General features: G+C 36.5%; 1 protein-coding gene across 4 annotated transcripts in view; it reads left to right on the forward strand.

The window, feature by feature from the left end:
* The window catches only part of EXOC2 (exocyst complex component 2), a 274,269-nt gene that overhangs the window by 185,382 nt on the left and 69,177 nt on the right, over positions 1-19,710 (forward strand). For all 4 annotated transcript variants that reach the window (XR_011470289.1, XM_070405830.1, XM_070405831.1 and 1 more), the window contains exons 15-22: positions 62-219; positions 600-721; positions 2,252-2,313; positions 7,864-7,944; positions 8,427-8,486; positions 11,273-11,334; positions 14,240-14,306; positions 17,069-17,185. Coding sequence is in view for 3 of the 4 variants with exons in the window: in XM_070405830.1 (XP_070261931.1) it covers positions 62-219; positions 600-721; positions 2,252-2,313; positions 7,864-7,944; positions 8,427-8,486; positions 11,273-11,334; positions 14,240-14,306; positions 17,069-17,185 (729 nt within the window). In the remaining variant the exon portion in view is untranslated. The remainder of the gene's footprint in view (positions 1-61; positions 220-599; positions 722-2,251; positions 2,314-7,863; positions 7,945-8,426; positions 8,487-11,272; positions 11,335-14,239; positions 14,307-17,068; positions 17,186-19,710) is intronic.

Consider the following 19,710-nt stretch of genomic DNA (forward strand, 5'->3'; position numbering starts at 1 on the left):
TATGTTCAAGATATTCATCATCACTCAAGCAGAATCCTTCGATTTATTTATTATTGTTTAGAAAATGATTCAGGAAGTAATGCAGAGTCTTGTGAAGCTGATCCGTGGAGCACTACTCCCACTTAGCATCCCAGAGGGTGGAGTGAGGCAGTATGGAGGCTGGGAGGTGAAGTCTGAGCTCTCTGGACAATGGCTTGCTCATGTCATACAGACCATAAGGTAAATATGGACACATTTTCCTGAAAAGGATACATCTTTTTTACTGTTAAAAAAATAACTCATGATGTGATATGATTTTTAATACATTCTACGAAGAATTTTACTTTGTGTCTTTCGCATCCACTGTTTCCCATGTGTCATCTAGCAGTCTCTTAAACCTTCCTGGTCTTACATTTGATATGCATCCTTTATTGTTTAATTTAGTGTTACTGTTATAATCCCTCTTATGGTCTTACTTTTACTTTATTTTCAACATAATATTGTAGCTTTTAAGCTCCATGATGAATCATTCATTATAGGATGACCAAAATGATGACAAGGGACTGCTTTGTGATTGCACTCCACTCACTCACTTTTTTTTTGTTGTGTTGATTTTACAGGCTTACTTATGAATCACTGACTGCCCTTGAAATTCCTAATGACATGTTACAGACTATCCAGGATCTCATTTTGGATCTCCGAGTACGTTGTGTAATGGTCACATTGCAACACACAGCGGAAGGTATGTTAAGAAAAATTGGTGACATTTACTAGACAATGGTTACCTGAATATCTCCCTCTTTCTAGCTTCCAAATCCTTGAAACAAGAAATTACTTTTATGAAAATTTGAATATTTTAGACCATCTGTTTAAAAAATGCTGCTCAATAGAATTCTTTCAAAAGTAATTTTTCAAAAACTTGAGATACCAAGCCATGCAGAAATAAAGATGATTATACTTGAAAAATTTTTACGTACATAAAAAGATCCTTATTTTTAAAAGGCAAATACTAAGTAGAAAAAGTAAAATATAAAATGTATATAAAGTATTATGCCATATTAAAAATATAGATATGTATTTTAAAGGTTTAATTTAGAAATATCAATGTAAAATCAGAAGAAAGACTGTTAACAGTGGTTCTTCAGGAAATAGAAATTATAAGTGATGATCATTTTCTTTACGCTTTCTAGAATTTGGAGGATTTTACCTACTATTATAAAAAAACAATTAAGATTATCTTTATAAAGCTACTCTTTTTTTTAAAGTTCTTTATTGTTTAAAGTATTACATAAGTCTCCTTTTTCCCCCATTGACCTCTTCCCAGCCACTCCCACCACCCAGCACATGCCCTCATCCCCCTGCTGTCTCAGAGCTACTCTTTTGGTATTAAATATTTTTTTTTTTAAATATATTTTATTGATTTTTTTTTACAGAATGGAAGAGAGAGGGATAGAGAGTTAGAAACATCGATGAGAGAGAAACATCGACCAGCTGCCTCCTGCACATCTCCTACTGGGGGTGTGCCCACAACCAACGTACATGCCCTTGACCGGAATCGAACCCGGGACCTTTCAGTCCGCAGGCCGACGCTCTATCCACTGAGCCAAACCGGTTTCGGCGGTATTAAATATTTTTTAAAAATTTCAAAAATGTTATAAATGACCTAAACCATTACTATCTATCATCAGGACTACCATCATTAATTTCTATCAGTACAGAATTCGTACTAATGCACTCAATAAACAGAAAGGGAATGGAATCAGGTGAGAAACTGAATAGTGTCCTCTTAATTCATCACCTCCTCCTCTCAGGGACCTAAACAGACGCAATGGTAAAGGCATTCCTTTAGCCAAGTGAGAATAAGACTGCCATTGTCAGGAATGTAAAGGATTAAAACAGAATCTAAATTGTTTATTAGAAATTTTAGGGGGGAAATATTACATAGTTATTTTGTACATATTTAAGATTATCAAGAGTGCTGAATAAATAATAGATTATCTAAAGTTATTATTAAACCTAGCCTCGCATTCTCCAAATTGGGTTATGTAGTCAAAAATTTTCCTCACATTAATGTTTTATTAGAAAAATCCAGTGAATAATACACATTTAAATCCTTGAGTTAACCAGAATTATATTCTGTACCTACTTTCACCAATTTTTTACAAACCTGTAAAAAACAATTAAAAACCATTACCCATAGATTTTTATCTCTATAAAGTTCAATGAAATAACCACAATAAAAAGTACTTGTGTGTGTGTGTTCTCCCTATAGAAATAAAGAAATTAGCTGAAAAGGAAGACTGGATTGTCGATAATGAAGGGTTGACTTCTCTAGTAAGTTTAAATTATTTTAAATGATGACTCATTAGTGTATATTATATTCAAAATAAATGATTTATTATATTAATATGGAGCATGCACTTTCTGTATTACAATTCCAAATAGTTTCTGGAAAGAGAAGTATAAATTTCTTAAGGTTTTCTTCTCAGAGTCATTTTTGCTGAACCTCACATATTTAAAAATTAATAAAAAGTAGATTTTTTAGAATAACCATTTTTTATTGTATCACTTACTATTTTTGCTTGCATTGCACTTTTAATAGATTATGCTTAATTCTAAGTTACCCAGCAATTTGAATTTTTCATAAAAGCAGGATAAAAAAAATGCTGTTGCTGACTTCTGAGCCAAAACAACAACGTCGAAGTTCTCCAGATGCATACACATGCCAGGTAGCTGTGATCTTCATTCAGAAGGATCATCGTCTTTACATATGGGACTTTTAGGTTTTCAAAGTACCTTTGAAAATAGTTTTCATCATTTATCATGTCAGGTGTCTCCCCCCTCCTCTGTTATCACCATTTTTTCCACAAAGTTATTACAATGTTATTGACTGTATTTCCAGTGCTGTACATTATATCCCCATGATTTTTTTTAGTCAGGTTGTTGAGAAGCAATAATCCCATGAAATATTATATTTCCTCGAATTTCTGCACTTCTTATTGACAATATTCCTTTGAGAGTTGAAGAATTTTTGACAAGTTGAAATTATTCCTCTGTTTCTCCAAAGGCCAAGGTTCCTTCTTAAGTTAATAAAAATATCTACAGTACACCTTCCTTTGTATGTAACAATGTGATTTAGAACAGCAGTGCTTCCACATTTTTGTAAATTAAATCATGGTTGAAATTAAGGGAACTTATTATTTTAAATAATTCCATTGTGATTATATTTTAAAGGAATTATTTTTTATAAAGATCTATTTTGATTCATTTGGTTTATTCTATTTTTCATAATGATTTGTATTTAAATACAAAAAGAGGAAAGAGGTATGGGCAGACCTTGCACCATCCAGTATGGCAGCCACTTGAAACGTGGCTCATGTAAAATACACATCAGATTTGAAAATACCCTCAAAGGTTCCAGCTTTGAGTATTTTTAACTTAACTAACTAAAGCTCTTAGACTTGGACTGAGTACAAAAAGAAAGAATGTAAAATATCTCAACTTTTTATATTTATTACATGCTGAAATAGTATTTTGATATATTTCATTACATAAATTATATTAAAATTGTTTTTTTCTTTTAGTTCTCTTAATATGGTTACTGGAAAATCTGAAATTGTATACATGGCTTGTGTTTCTGGCTCAAATTATTACTTCTGTGGGACAGCACTGGTGTAGTGGAACAGGTACTGCAATGGATCTAGAATCCTAGTCTAGTTCAGTCCTGAATTCTGCTATATCATAGCTTTGTAGTCTTAAAGAAGCCACTTAACCTCTGCCCTAGTTAAAGAAGCAGAGCACTTTTTCACAGTGTTGCTAGTTAAGATTAAATGGGACACTGTAGAACAAAGCTTTCTACACATATAAAGGAGTTTCATTTATAAATTCATAACTATAATACTGAGACCACTATAATAGAATAGTATCTTCAGTTTATGTTATGCCTTAATATTTTCAGAGCTACTTCATAGAACCCTATCCTGCTTAATTATCACAGAAAATCTGAAATATAGGCTAAAGTGGATCATTAGACTGTCATACACTGAAAAACTTACTGCAGATGAAATAAGCCAAGACAGATTAGACAGAAAGTTACCTTTGATGCTTGGTTTTTGATTTGTGTTACAGATAAGTTTTGTGGAAAAGAAAATAATATATATATTTAATTTGAGAAAATGAGCATCTGCTTACATTTTTTAAAGTTCCCATAAATAAAACAAAACTTAGCAATAAAACAGGTATTAGCTGTATGTCCTTCTTTAGGTTACTGTTTCTTGCACACACAGCCCAGAATGTGCTTACCTGATAGCTGTCACACCTGGGGTCCCAGTGTGTGCTTACCTGATGGCTGCCACATCTAAGATTGTTTGAGTAGATAAGCCTCTTTGAAAATGCTTTGAAATGGTTACTATAAAAATTGTTTGTAGTCAACTTAAATTTTAAGTATAATAGTAAGAAACCATAACCTCTTATAACTAACTTCATGTTTGATCTCACACACACACAAGCCAAAAAACTAAACCCACCACAACCTGTAGGTGAATGACCCATAGGAAGTTACACTCGTGGGGTCAGCCAGTCCTTCTAGTCAGATGTTGAAGAAACATACCAACATGATAGACTTAATGAAGCTGAGCACAGTTTTAACTATTCAGCATGGACCTCACTTAAGAGAGAAAGTGAATCAGTGCTTAGAATAAAGTCTAGGTTCCAGCTTTGAGTATTTTTTCCATAACTACCTAAAACTCTTATACTTAACAGTGACTTAAATTATATGCCTGTAATTTATATTTCATTAACATTTCTGTAATACCAGTCTTGTTTGTTTGAAATGAGATTATGTTTTTCTTTCCCTGTGACTGGGATGGGAAAATGTTCCTTAAAGGAATGAACATTAAGCTTTGCTTCATTATGACTATTCTTTCAGCTCAAGTATTTTTTTCAATTTGAACTTCACGTAAGTGTTCTGAAGTAGCCTGTTTGAAAGCATCCGTTTGTTTTTTTTTCCTGTTGAAAATATTTTCTGCCCTTTTAAAATGTGGATAATTCTGATAATTTTCTTTTTCCAGAAGAACTAAAATTATTTTTTAAAATATATTTTAATTGATTTTAGAGTGAGGGGAAAGGAGAAGGATAGATAGAAACATCGATGGGAGAGAAACATTGATCGACTGCCTTCTGCACACCCCTACTGGGGTTTGAGTCTGCAACCTGGTCATGTGCCCTGACCAGGAATCAAACTTGTGACCTCTCAGTTCTTGGGTCAAAGCTCAACTCCTGAGCCACACCGGCCCAGCAAGAACTGTAATAATTTGTGGTAATTCCTTTTGGTCAGCTGAATTGGTAATTCACTGACACAGAGATAGTACTATGTCCTTTTAGAAAAAAAAAAAATAGCAGATGTTTATCATTTACTTTCCATTGAAGTGAAACTACTTATTGGGATCTTTGGTATTCTCTATCCATTTATTGTATTTATCCTATATATAAAATCCTAATATATTAAGTAGCCAGTCGTTTTTTCAACCAATCAAAGCGTAATATGCTAATGAATGCTAAGGCTGTTCAACCACTTGCTATGATGCGCACTGACCACCAGGGGAATCCAACTGGTAGGCTAGCTTGCTGCTGGGGTCTGGCCGATCGGGACTAAGCGAGACAGGCCGGACACCCCTGGAGCCCTCCCACGGTCCCTCCCTGGCTGACCAACCTCCATGGCCCCAGTCATGCATCGATTGGGTACCTCACCCTAGCCTGCATCTTCTCACAATCCGGGACCCTTCAGGGATGTCGGAGAACTGGTTTCGGCCCCATCCCACAGGCCAGGCCAAGGGACCCCACTGGTGCATGAATTTGTGCACCGGGCCTCTAGTATAGATATAAAATAAAAATAAGAAAACCTAGTTCATATTTTATTTTTATTTTTATTTTTTTTTTTTTTTACTTTATTTTTTTTTTTTTTTTATTTTTTTTATTTTTTTTTTATTTTTTTTTTTATTTTCCTCTTAAAGTATTACAAAGGGTATTACATAAGTATCCTTCCCCCCCCCCTAGTTCATATTTTAATACAAGAAATCTCAACCACACATGTGAACTTCAACATTTATCCACAGTTGAATGTTGAATTTAATTCTATTACTATTTTAACATTTTAGATTTTCATTCCTTTTGAGTTCTGTACATTGAATGGATAAAATCAGGTATCTAATAAACATTTTGACTCTTTAAATACTCTGTACAGTTGTTATTTCATCCTATAAACTTCACTAGCTATTTTTTTTTTTGGTATTTCTACTTTTTAAGTATTTTATGGTACCCTCTGGCAGTTGCCAAATGTAGTATTAAAATGCATTAAAGGCACTATTTTAGCTTTCATTAAGTCTGGGTTCCTTTTTATAAGAAAATAAGCTTGTCTCCCCCCCCTCCCCCATACACATACACTATATACACACACACACACACATACAGGTGTCTCTTTCTTCTTTTCCCCCAAAACTCTTTTAACGATTGAAATGTCTGTTGAGGAGAGGTTCCGACTGCTGATTTTTGCACAGAGCTGATTTAATTGGTCTTTGAGCCTTGCACAGTTCCACACCACTGGATGAAATCTGGACCTTAGCTTCATCTCTTGCCCTCCAAGCTCATGCTCAGTGGTTGTGATATACCATGGCTCCTCAGCCCCGCCAGGTGGCCTAGGCACATATTGTCCTCCTCCCCAACTCACATCCTCCTTCCTTTTTCTTTTTAGAGGCTGGTTCCTCTTGTTCTTCAATCCTCAGCTGAAATGTATTCACTGTCTCATAGGGGCCTTCTTTAGCCATCCTATTTAGAACAGATCCCCCTCCATCACCATTTTCCTCTTAGTTCTACTTATTTACTTCATGACAATTAGTTTGGGATTGCACTTGTCTTACTTATGTACTTTTGACTTGTTTTAGCAAAAAGTAAGAGTTTTGTTGATTCTTACTTTTATGGTTAGTGTCTCCCTAGAATATGCATTTACTGAGAACTCTGGCTGTCTTTTATATTCCTATCACCTGGAAAATGCCTAGCACAAAGTAAAACCTTAAATGCAATTAGAAGCTAAGATGTTAGGATTCATTCAAATTTTTCTTGAATACCATTTGTTGTGCATTTTTCAAGTTTCATTTTCTGATATAATGTATGTAGAAAATGACAATAATGGCTTTTTAAGTTAAAGATCTTGGCCTCTTCCAGATCATTATTAACATTAAATTTTCTTGAACAATACCAGAGATGTGGAAGATCTAAGACAGTGATGGCGAACCTATGACACGCGTGTCAGAGGTGACACGCGAACTCATTTTTTTGGTTGATTTTTCTTTGTTAAATGGCATTTAAATATATAAAATAAATATCAAAAATATAAGTCTTTGTTTTACTATGGTTGCAAATATCAAAAAATTTCTATATGTGACATGGCACCAGAGTTAAGTTAGGGTTTTTCAAAATGCTGACACGCCAAGCTCAAAAGGTTCGCCATCACTGATCTAAGAGATGGAGCTCATTCAGACTGTACCCTGTAAGCAGGATTTAAAATATAGAGGCATTATATCTGCTTTTTATCATTTGCATCTCAGAAGAGTAGAATTTTTAAGAAAAATTTTAGTTAAACCTGAATTCTGTTTTTATTGAAGTTGATGAACTTTAGAATTTCAAGATTCACCTGTTTTTAAATATAAAGTGCAAAACATAGCAAAGCTAAATCTCGATGACTAGGTTATTTGTCAGTTTGTGTTTCTGTTCCCTTCTATAAATCTGAAAATTTGAGAATTTTTGTCCATACTCACTTCTTTTAAATGTCTTAATAACCAGTGATTGCTTTGAATTTTAAGATACATGTGTGTGTGTTTTTTCCTTTAGCCATATCAGTTTGAACAGTGCATTGTGCATTCTCTGCAATCACTTAAAGGAGTTCTAGACTGCAAGCCTGGAGAAACCAGTGTAAGTTTTCTGTTCTGGTCAACCTCTGTTGTAGACTTTCCCAATGAGCTGTTGGCAATCAGTTGTAAAGTTTTGAGTCATTTCAGCACAAGAGCGTTTCCCTCTGACTGCTTGGCTTGTTTTATTTCATTTAAATATAGAGGCGGTTGTTTTCTTGATTCCAAGAGAGGCTAATGGAAGTTAAAAATGTGAATGTAGGTGTTGTAGATAGACTACGTGCATTGTTAACACTTTGTTTATGGAGAAAACAAGTGACTTAGGTGGTGTTAAGCTGCTCCATGTCACTGTCTTCTCAGGGCAAAATCACTGTAATTAGAAACACTGCCTAGTCCAGCTCTTCATTCATGGCCCTTTTCAGAATAAGGTTATACACACTAGAAGCAGTTTTCGACGTGTTAACTCTTTATATTGAACTTCATAAACAGAAGTTTTGTTTGAGCTAAGTCCAAAATAAAATTTTTCACCAAAATTCTTCCTTATAGGTCTTTCAACAACCTAAAACACAGGAGGAGGTTTGCCAACTAAGCATCAATATCATGCAGGTAATAACTACAAACACTGGTACCCTGAGCTTGAAATAATGCAAATTATTTTTCAACCTTCTCTTATTTAGAATATATATAACATCTATACTAATAAAAGGTACTAGGTGTACCCATTAATAATGCGGATTTTGTAATCAAAGAAAACATGATAATTTCAAGAGAAACATCAAAAGTGCTTTATTCAAAGTAATGTCCATCGCTGCCTACACATTTCCCCCATCTTTCAGGTAATTTGTAGATACTGTCCCAATAGAACTTTTCTTGTTTTGAGGCAAACCATTCAGAGAACCAATTTTCCACTTCTTCGTACGTTTGAAGTGCTGCTCAGAAAGTGTGTGTGCCATCGATCGGAACAAGTGGTAATCTGAAGGAGCAAGGTCTGATGAATACGGTGGGTGGGTTAATACTTCCCAGACAAGATCTTTTAACGTGTCTTTAACTGGTTTTGAAGTGTGTGATGGTGCATCATCATGAAGCAAAATTACTTTGCCATGTCTTCTGGCCCATTCTGGTTGTTTTATGATTAAAGCGTGGTTCAAATTGATTATTTGTTGTTGGTAGTGATCAATATTAATGGTTTCACCTGGTTTTAGAAGCTTATAATACTTCCTTATCCCACCAAACTCAGAGCATTGTCTTCTTTCCGAAGCGATTTGGCCTTGCAGTCGATGTTGATGGTTGACCTGGATCAACCCATGATTTTGTGTGTTTGGGATTCTCAAAATAAATCCACTTTTCATAGCCAGTCACAATTCGATGCAAAAAGACTTTCTTTCATGCCATTGAAGCAACATTTTACTGATGACTTTTCCATTTTCCATTTGTCTTTCGTTCAGTTGATGTGGCACTCATTTTCCTTCCTTTAAAATCTTTCCCATTGCTTGTAAACGGTTGGAAATTGTTTGCTGAGCAATGTTTAATCTTTCTGCAAGTTGTTTTTGAGTTTGACACTCATCTTCGTCCAATAATGATTGTAATTGTTGGTCTTTAAACTTTTTCGGTTGACCTGCACATTCTTTGTCTTTCACATCAAAATCATCACTTTTAAAGCATTAAACCAGCATTCACAAGTATCTTGAGATGGAGCATGTTCAGCATAAACTTCCCAAAGTATACGATAACTTTTTCTTCAAAATAAAGTAATGAATTAAAACTTCCAGCAAATGCTCTTTTTGGGCATGAAATTTGACATTTTTAAGCTTAAAAATATAACACCTTCAGAAAATTTGACATATGAAGTTTTGAAGCTTGCTGTCAATACAACAAAATAGCATCCATATCAAGTCACATATATATCAACATATGTGTAACTCCATCTATTGAAAAAAATCTGCATTATTAACCGGTACACCTATGCTAATTAGACCGGACAGCCAAACGACCTTCTAGACGTCATTCCGGACATCCTTTCGGACATTGCCGCAGTGGCCAGGCGAGGCACAGGCGGTTAAGGGCGATCAGGCTGGCAGGGGAGCATTTAGGGGCGATCAGACAGGCAGGCAGAGGTGGTTAGGGGCAATCAGGCAGGCTGGCAAGCGAGCAGTTAGGAGCTAGTGGTCCAGCATTGCAAGAGGGATCACCCCTAACCACTCTGCTTGCCTGCCTGATGCCCCTAACCACTCTGCCTGCCTGCCTGATGCCCCTAACTGCTCACCTGCCTGCCTGATTGCCCCTAACTGCTCGCCTGCCTGCCTGCCTGATCACCCCTAACCCCTTTTCCCGCCTGCCTGATCATCCCTCACTGCTTGCCTGCCTTCCTTATTGCCCCTAACCGCCTCTGCCTCGGCCCCCACTGCCGCAGCTTCGTTCAGAAGGATGTCCAGAATGACATCTGGAAGGTCATTCGGCTCTTCGGTCTAATTAGCATATTACACTCTTATTATCTATACTAATAAAGAGCTAATATGCTAATGGTCAATATGCCATAGCGGGTAACGACCAGGTCTTTAACATATTAGCTGGGGCGTTGCTCCGGAGACAGGGCGGAAGCGGGGAGGTGCCCGGAGGAGGCAGGACCTTCCCTTGCTGGGGAGGGCAGGGGTGAGAGCCCATAGTACCCCCCTCACCAGTCCTTCGCCACCCACCGCTCACATTCTAAGTGCCGCGCGGCTCACCTGCCAGGGGAAGGAGCACAGCGCAGCAGGCGGGAGGCTTCCATGCTCTCCTCCAGCACCATGACGGGGCGGAGCCGCCGAGTTGCTCTGGGGACTGGGCAGAAGCGGGAGGCACCCAGAGAAGGCAGGACCAGCCCGAGGTGACTAGAGGGACTGAGGGCGGGGCTTGAAGTGGCCAGAGAAGGCCAGAGGGTCTGGGGGCTGGGCCAGGTGCACTGGAGCTCTTTGTGGACAGGTTCGGGTGTAAAGGCAGGGCCGCACCGTGATTTTCGAATCACATGCTGGGCTCCTAGTTATAGATAAAATTATTTTTAACTAGAGGCCCAGTGCATAAATACTGTGCACAGGTAGGGCCCTAGCAGCTGCCATCTGCCGGCCAGGGCCTCCATTCCCCCAGCTGCCTGCCACCAGCTGGGGCCTTGCTTCCCCCAGCTGCCTGCTGCCACTGCTGGCCTGGGCCTCCCTTCCCCTGGCTGCCTGCCACCACCACTGTCCAGGGCAGGGCCAAATAGGGGGAGGGGCCACGGGCGGTTGGCCGGCTGGCCCCACCCATGGTCAAACTCCCAGTTGAGAGAACAATTTGCATATTAGGCTTTTATTATATAGGATATTCAAATAGATTAGAATCTAAGAGCTCATGTCACTGAAACTTCTTATTTTTTAACTTAGACTTTTATATATTGTCTGGAACAATTGAGCACCAAGCCTGATGCAGATGTAGATACTACACAGTAAGTAAAACTAAAATTAATCTCATTCATGCATTTAGGAGGATTGAAAATACAGACTGATGTTATATAGTTGGTCTTTTATAACATACTAAGATTTCCAATAAGAGAGATAAATTATTATAAGAAATTTATAGTTTTCTATATTTGACGTATGTTTTTTCCATAGTTTCTTTATCTTCTGAACTCATCATTACTAGAGAAGTGTTGAGTAAACTGAACACATGATCAGCTCAGTAATTATCCAAACGAAGTTTTATAAATAATAAAGTAGAAAATTAAAGTATATAACTTATTCATTAACTTTTATAATTCTGGTGGAGAGGATTTCACTAATATTCTTGTTAAAGACTAATTATTTTAGTGAGATTAATTCTGGGTCAGGCTTAAGTTATTTGGACTGCAGAAGACAGATCTTGATTCTTGATATTTACAAATCCATGCGATAATGCTTTTATTTTTTAAATATTTTTCAGATTGTTCTATAGGATTTTTTTTAAATGTAGTTTTTCTGAATGACATTGCCATGTGTAACTTTGTGCACCTAAGATTTATGCTCTGACACACATAATACTGAAATAAGTGCCTGTAAATTCATAATAGAAAAATTAAGAATTTTTTTCCTGTTTTTCTGTTTCCTGGTATTGGGTTTTGCCTTTCAGTATAGATACTGTCACCTCTCTGAGACATAATAAATATTTAATTCTTCTAGTTTTCCTTTAATTTTATATATCTGTTCACTTGTGAGCTGTTAACTAATTCCCTAACTCAACTCAGTTATAAATGGTTGACTATGAAGGTGAGCTTAAAAAAGCCTTGTGGAGATTCTGATAGTCATGGTCATTTCAATTATGTAAGTCTATACCTAGAAATTAAATTATGAGTTATTTTCTTCCTTGGTGATTTGTTTTTAAATTTAATTAAGTCAGGATTAGGAAACTCAAAATTATATGGCCCTTGGTAATAGATAGATTATAGCAGGGGTCCTCAAACTACGGCCCGCGGGCCACATGCAAATACAAATATTGTATTTACTCCTGTTTTGTTTTTTTACTTCAAAATAAGATTTGTGCAGTGTGCATAGGAATTTGTTCATAGTTTTTTTTTTTAAACTATAGTCCGGCCCGCCAACGGTCTGAGAGACAGTGAACTGGCCCCTTGTTTAAAAAGTTTGAGGACCCCTGGTTTATAGTGTCTAATTTGAGCTATTGATTGTTAAATATTAGAAACTTACAGAAAGTTATTTGATTTTTTTTCACCAAAGGATCAATTTTTTAAATTAAAGTACAGTTGATATACAATATTAGTTTCAGGTGTTAGAACATAGTGATTCAGCATTTATATGCCTTATGAAATGATCACCACAATAATTCTAGTAACCATCTGTTACATACAAAATTATATTATTCACTCTATTCCCTTAGCTGTACATTACATTCCTGTTACTTATTTATTGTATAACTAGAAGTGTGTACTTCTTGATCCCCTTTACCTTTTTTAATCTTTCCCTCGTCACCCTCCCCTTTGACATCAATCAGTTTGTTCTCTGTATCAATGAGTCTGTTTGTTTTATTTGTTCATTTGATTTGCTTTTTTACATCCCACATATAAAGAAAATCATATGGTATTTGTCTTTCTCTGTCTGACTTATTTCACTTAGTATAGTACCTCCTACATCTATACATATTGCAAATGGCAAGATTTCACTGTTTTAAATGGCCGAATAATATTCCTGTGTGTGTGTGTGTGTGTGTGTGTGTGTGTGAGTGACAGAGACATAGCATCTTTATCCATTCATGCATCTATAAATATCTATAGGTTCTTCTATTTCTTGGCTATTGTAAATAATGCTTCAATGAACATAGGGTAGGATATGTATGTATTCTGAAATAGTGATTTTGAAGTATTTACTTATTTTATTAATACTCACGAGTGGAAGTTTGGATAGTATGGTAGTTTTATTTTTAATTTTTTAAATATATTTTATTGATTTTTTTACAGAGAGGAAGGGAGAGGGGTAGAGAGTTAGAGACATTGATGAGAGAGAAACATCGATCAGCTGCCTCCTGCACACCTCCTACTGGGGATGTGCCCCACAACCAAGGTACATGCCCTTGACCAGAATTTAACCTGGGACCTTTCAGTCCACAGGTCGGCGCTCTATCTACTGAGCAAAACTGGTTAGGGCTATTTTTAATTTTTTTAAGGAACTGCCATACTGTTTTCTATAGTGGCTGCATCAATTTATAATCCCACCAATAGTACATGCAAATACTGGTGTGCTTGATGTTGTCCCAGAGATACATTAAACTTTTTTCTTTTTGCTCTTCTGATTAGTTGATGTTTTACTACTCTGTCTTCCAAATCTATGATTTTTTTTTTGTAGCAGCTAACCTGCTGTTGATTCCCTATGGTATATATTTTTCATTTTAGTTATTATATTCTTAGTTCTGGTTGTGTGTTTTTCCCCTGGTCTCTTTGTTGAACTTCTCTCTCAGTTCATTCATTCTTCAACCAGATTCATTGAGCATTTCTATAACCATTATTTTGAACTATTTATTTGCTAGACTGCTTAATCACCATTTCATTTAAGTTTTTTAACTGGGATTTTGTCCTTTTTTTGTTTAGAACACATTTCTCCATCTCCTCATTTTGCCTGTCTCCCTGTGTTTATTTCTGTGTATTAGTTGTAGTTTTGTTGTATCCATGGGAGGAGGTGAGCTCAGGATCTACCTACTCTGCCATCTCAATTCCCACTATGCAGAGAACCAACCAAAAGATTTTAAAGCCAAATTAATATAAGGTTCACTTTTTTTTTTTGAGGTATAGTTGACATATAACATTATATTAGCATTTTTAATTTTAGGGCTTTGATTGTAACTGTTCTCTTTCTTGCTTTTATATTCAGTCTTTCCGTTGATGTTTCTTCTCCTGATTTATTTGGAAGTATTCATGAAGACTTCAGTTTGACTTCTGTAAGTAAGATGATAAGTAATTAAGATGATAAATAGAGGGTGAAACATGTCATTTAAAAACTATGTAGCTGGACCAGAGTGGCTCAGTTGGTTGAGCATCGTCCTGTGCACTGAAGGGTTGATGGTTCATTTCCTGGTCAGGGCACATACTTGGGTTGCGGATTTGATCCGTGGTTGGAGCATGTACAGAAGGCATCCAATAGATGTTCCCTCCCCTCCCCTCCCCTGCCCTCCTCTCCCTTCCCCAAGCATGTCCTTGGGTGAGAATTTAAAAAACAACAACAACAAAACAACTATTTAATGGCTATTTCATAAATCTATCTAAATTACCTACTACATTAGTGCTGTAGCATTGTGTTTTATTTTGTGAAAATGTTAAAAATTATAGAATTTTATATATATTCTACACTTAAAATCTTTTTAGCTCAAGTTGCAACTTAACTAGTTCCTTCTACTCTCCACATTTTGCATGTTCTTGTGTGAACTACGTGTCCTAGTAGGTCCCTGGTGCTTGAAAGTTGGAGAGGGACAAAGGACAGATGCCTGTTCCCTGCACATGTTTTCTTTTTAACCAGAGAGACTCTGCTTTTCTCTATTTTATTTCTGTCAGTTACATAATAGCATTTTATTTGAACACAAAATTCCATGGCAAAACCAAAATACGTGGTGTGTGTGTGTGTGTGTAATATATATATATGTATATATATATATGTGTGTGTGTGTGTGTATACACATATATATACATACATAGAATTGTATTATAGAATTGTATATATATATATTGTATTATAGAATTGTATATATATATTGTATATAGAATTGTATTATAGAATTGTATATATATATGATCTCCTAATTGGTTAGATTAGAGGGGAGTGGGGAAACACTAAGGGTAAAGCTTTAGATAACTCAAATAGTTTTTCCATTTGAGGGGAAGAACCATTTTTCTTCAACCAAAGAGAGCTAATTACTATGGGTATGATGAACTCCTAGATAAGGCTAATATTCGGAAGGAAGATGATGGATAAGGCAGTTAAGAATTGAATTTATTAATGGGAGTCCAGATGAGAATTTCAAGGAGTGCAGCATGTTTAGAGTGGCTGGTAAGACATATTTACTTTATTTCATGTGCTTTATGTACAAGGACCACATAAGAGTAACACCAAGTCTGGTGCAATAGGGAATATGGCCTCCCAGCCTCACCTGTGCACCTTTCCAGAGCTGTTCATTGCTCTCTTTCTGATTTTTACTTGTCATTTAAACACAAGTGTGGAAGGAGCTTACATGCCATAATCCTCTTTACCTTGTTCTGTACTCCATTTCCCACCTATAGATTATGAGGGCTATTAACAGTGTTTCATTTGCTTAAAGGTACCTTAATAATTCCTTGGTCTTTTAATTATATTTGTTGATGACCAAAAAAGGCATTGACTAGACTACACTCCGCCAGAAATAGAGAGGAACATATTAAGTATATGAACATATTAAATAAACATTTTTAAAATTTAGAAAGTTTTTAAAAATTTGAGGGGCCCAAATGAAATTATTGGGAGATATAATTTGTGCTTGGCAAGTGAGTTTAAAGAGGGGAGGGTGGGGGTAAGGCGGGGAGAGATCAACCAAAGGACTTGTATGCATGCATATAAGCCTAACCAATGGACACAGACAACAGGGGGGTGAGAGCATGGGGCGGGGAGGGGGGGGGGGGGAATGGAGAGATAAGGACACATATATAATACCTGAATCAATAAAGAAAAAAACAAAAAACCCACACAAAATAATATGGGAAAAAAGTTTATTCTGTGGTTTGTATACGTCAAAGGGCAGAGGCCTATTTCCATGTTTATCATATTGACTTTAACATAAGCTATTCTGATTACATATGAAATAGGAAACAAATTTGGGTGAGCACTTTTCCTGGAAAGTGGTTTTTGCCTTCGTTTTTAGTCAAGAGATCTTAAAGTAAGGCCCTAAATTAGTCACATTTGTCCAGATAATGCTCTTATAACTGAGGGAGCACCAGGAAAGTGCTCTCTGTTAGCCTCAATAGCAGTGACAAATACCATTCCTGGAATTTTATTTACAAAAATAGTTCTTCTGAACAGTAAAAGATAGTTTATTTATCAGCATTGGGGTCTGTAATTTTGATTAGAAATTACTTTAAACAGCTACAACTCTGGTGAGTATAGAATATAGGGCTCTAGTCCTCTCTATTACTGACACTGCAGGAGTCTCCTACCCTGTGTGCCTTCACTCCCCAAAAGAGGGAGACTGTCGTACATAAAAAATTCTGTGAAGTTCCACGTTTTTAAAAGAGCCCTCATATGGATTGTATTATAATTTTCTTATAAACTATTTTCTAAGAGTTTCCACAGTTTTTGTAATAGCTTAAAAATATCCATTTTTAGCTTTTTGTGCACAAAGTATTAAGTAGAATAACTAATAACATGAATCTTTTTTATTTGAACTATAGCTGATTCTACTTTAGTTAACTGTTTTTCATCAGCCTATTTCTCTCTGTAGCTGTTAAATTTCGAAAGGAACATTATTTGAATCTATTATATAATCATGAGCAATGAAAATTATAGAATTGTATTAATGTTTCTCTCTGTGTTAATATTGGGAAAGAAGGAGTCAAGGAAACCGAAATGTTGAATATTGGTATTAAACACCAAGAGATTATAATTAAGTTTAATGGTAACTGTTAGACTTTAAATTTGTTAATATAAATGTAATTTTATAAAAATTTGTTTTACTTTTAGGAACAACAACTTTTGATAGTCCTAAGTAATTGCTGCTACCTACAATGTCACACCTTCCTAAATATAGCAGAACATTTTGAAAAGCACAACTTTCAAGGAATAGAAAAAATAACACAGGTAAGTGAATTATGTTAAATGGATAAGTTGGGTTTTTTTATCAATTTAGTTTCCAAACTACTTTCTCAGCACCCTCTTTCTTTTGCTTTCCTGTCCTTTTCCCTCTTCTTGCCCTCCCCTCCCATATTCCTTCCCTATTTTCATCCCACCCTGTTTTTTGAATGACTCTTGTCCTTCTCATAACTCACCTTGAATAATTTATGTAATACTCTCTTCTTTCCTCTAGAGCAAAGTTTTCTCAAGGTTAGAGCTGATTTATTCCCCACCTAAGTTATTCAAAAGTAAGAGGGAAAAATAATGACACAAAGGCATAAAACCCAAATCTTTAAGAATCATCTCAAATTTTGGCTCCTTTTAGATTAAAGCTTTTACTCATAGCCAACAGCAGACTTCCTGAGCCTGCAGAAAAAAAAATCTCTTCCTGCTTATTCACACTTTTTTCTCTCTCCCGCTCCATGTGTCTGAAATGATCCTTTTGCTTTACTACTTAAGCAGTCACACAGGTGCTTGAGCAGGACACAAATGCGCATGCACACACACACATACACACACACACACACACACACACGAGACTGGCTTACAGGAGCTGTAGGATGCTTAATATCTTGCTTAATATCTTAACTGAAAAACGCATAGTCTCCATTCTCTACTCAATGGATATAGCAAGGCTGTACAAAAGTGAGTTCTGTATCAATGGAGTAGGTTTTTTAAAAGTTATATTTTGTTGTTTATATGTTTTCAAGTAACCAGAAAAGGAAAAAAAATGAAGTAACCTTGTTACTAAAGGTTAGTTGGTTCATGGGCAAAAGTTTATCAGATTTCTAAGTAAAACTAAGCTAGAACCACTTTTTAATGTCAGTACAGTTTTCTCGGTGCAAAGAATAAGAAAGATAATGATCTTGTTAATCTTATAATCAAAATGTACTCTCGATGGATCACATACTTTTTGCAAAATGATGGTTCCAGTTCATGAGCTCAATTGGGATTTTTTTTTTCAAAGAATGAGAATATCAAAGTGGGTGGCTGTGTCTTGTTTTCCTGTCTTTTTGTAAAAATTAATCATTCTGATGAGAAATGTTGTGACTTAGGCTGTAGGGTCAAAAGTCGAGTTTATTTCCTTAAGTTTTTGTGTTGAGTACTGTAAGGTGTTCTCTTGCAGAGAACACTTTGTTTTTATGCAGTAACAATAATGACATCAGTATATTTATTGGAGAATTTTTAATCATTTAAAAATACATGAAATGATTAGATAGGTTGATGTTTGAACTGTTTTAATCTTTCTCTCATGGCATTCATCACCCCTACTCCAATCCCCTTTCATCTAGCCACTCATCTTTCCTTGATCATTTCATGCAATATGTCTGCTCATTAATTTACTGAACATTAGATTACCAGGCTCTATTTTAAGAACACTTACATATAGTTTGTTTTACTATCTATCAGGAATGCCTTTTCCTCAGTCTTGACATGACAAAGTCTTGATCCTTCAAAGCCTCACTCAGATACAAAGTCTCATCCTGTAAAGAGCCTCTTATGACCTCTTCTTATCTGTTTTTCCAAGGTACAAAATGAATCAAATCATCTTCTTCTGATGATGTTTTATTCACACCCCTGGAATAGATTTTTAACACATGACATTATGATTAGTTTAATATTGGTATACTTTCTATTAAATTTATCTGTATTATTGAAAGTATTACAGATGTCCCCCTTTTCTTCCCCATTAACCCTCTCCACCCCACACCCACCCCTCTCAGGTCTTTACCACACTATTGTCTGTGTCCATGGGCTGTGCATATCTACACTAATAAAAAAGAAAGATGCAAATTGATCGTATCCTCACAATGTCCACCAGCCCATCAGGAGTGAGTATGCAAATTAACTCAACAAAGCTGGTGGGTTAATTTGCATACACAGGCACTGCGTGGCCAGGGGCATCGGGGCGGGGGATGCTTGCATCGTCGCCATGGCTATGATGCAGGCATTCTGCACTGCCCCAGCCACTCTGGGCCTCTGGGCAGTGTGGAAAGGTGGAAAGGTGGCTCCGGGCTGGAGCAATGGCAGTGTCGGCAGCCAGGGGAAGGAAGGCCCATTCTTTTTTTTTTTTTTTTTTTGTATTAATTTTTTACAGAGAGGAAGGGAGAGGAATAGAGAGTTAGAAACATAGATGAGAGAGAAACATCGATCAGTTGCCTCCTGCATACCCCCTACTGGGGATGTGTCTACAACCAAGGTACATGCCCTTGACCGGAATTGAACCTGGGACCCTTCAATCTGCAGACCGACGCTCTATCCACTGAGCCAAACCGATTAGGGCAGGAAGGCCCACTCTTGCATGAATCTTTGTACATAGGGCCTCTAGTTTATAATAATAAAAGGGTAATATGCTAATTAGACCAAATGTCCTTCTGGACGAAGCCAGGGCCGGACCGAAGCCCAGGTCCCGGTTGCCTGGCAGCAGCGGCTGAAAGGAAGCAGCCCGGGTCCTGGGTGCAGGAGGGAAGCCTGTGCCGGCAGCTGGGGGA

This window comes from Myotis yumanensis, unplaced genomic scaffold (genome assembly GCF_028538775.1).
Source record: "Myotis yumanensis isolate MYYU_CA2020_CCGP unplaced genomic scaffold, mMyoYum1.0.hap1 SCAF_2, whole genome shotgun sequence".
In the NCBI taxonomy this organism is placed as follows: domain Eukaryota; kingdom Metazoa; phylum Chordata; class Mammalia; order Chiroptera; family Vespertilionidae; genus Myotis; species Myotis yumanensis.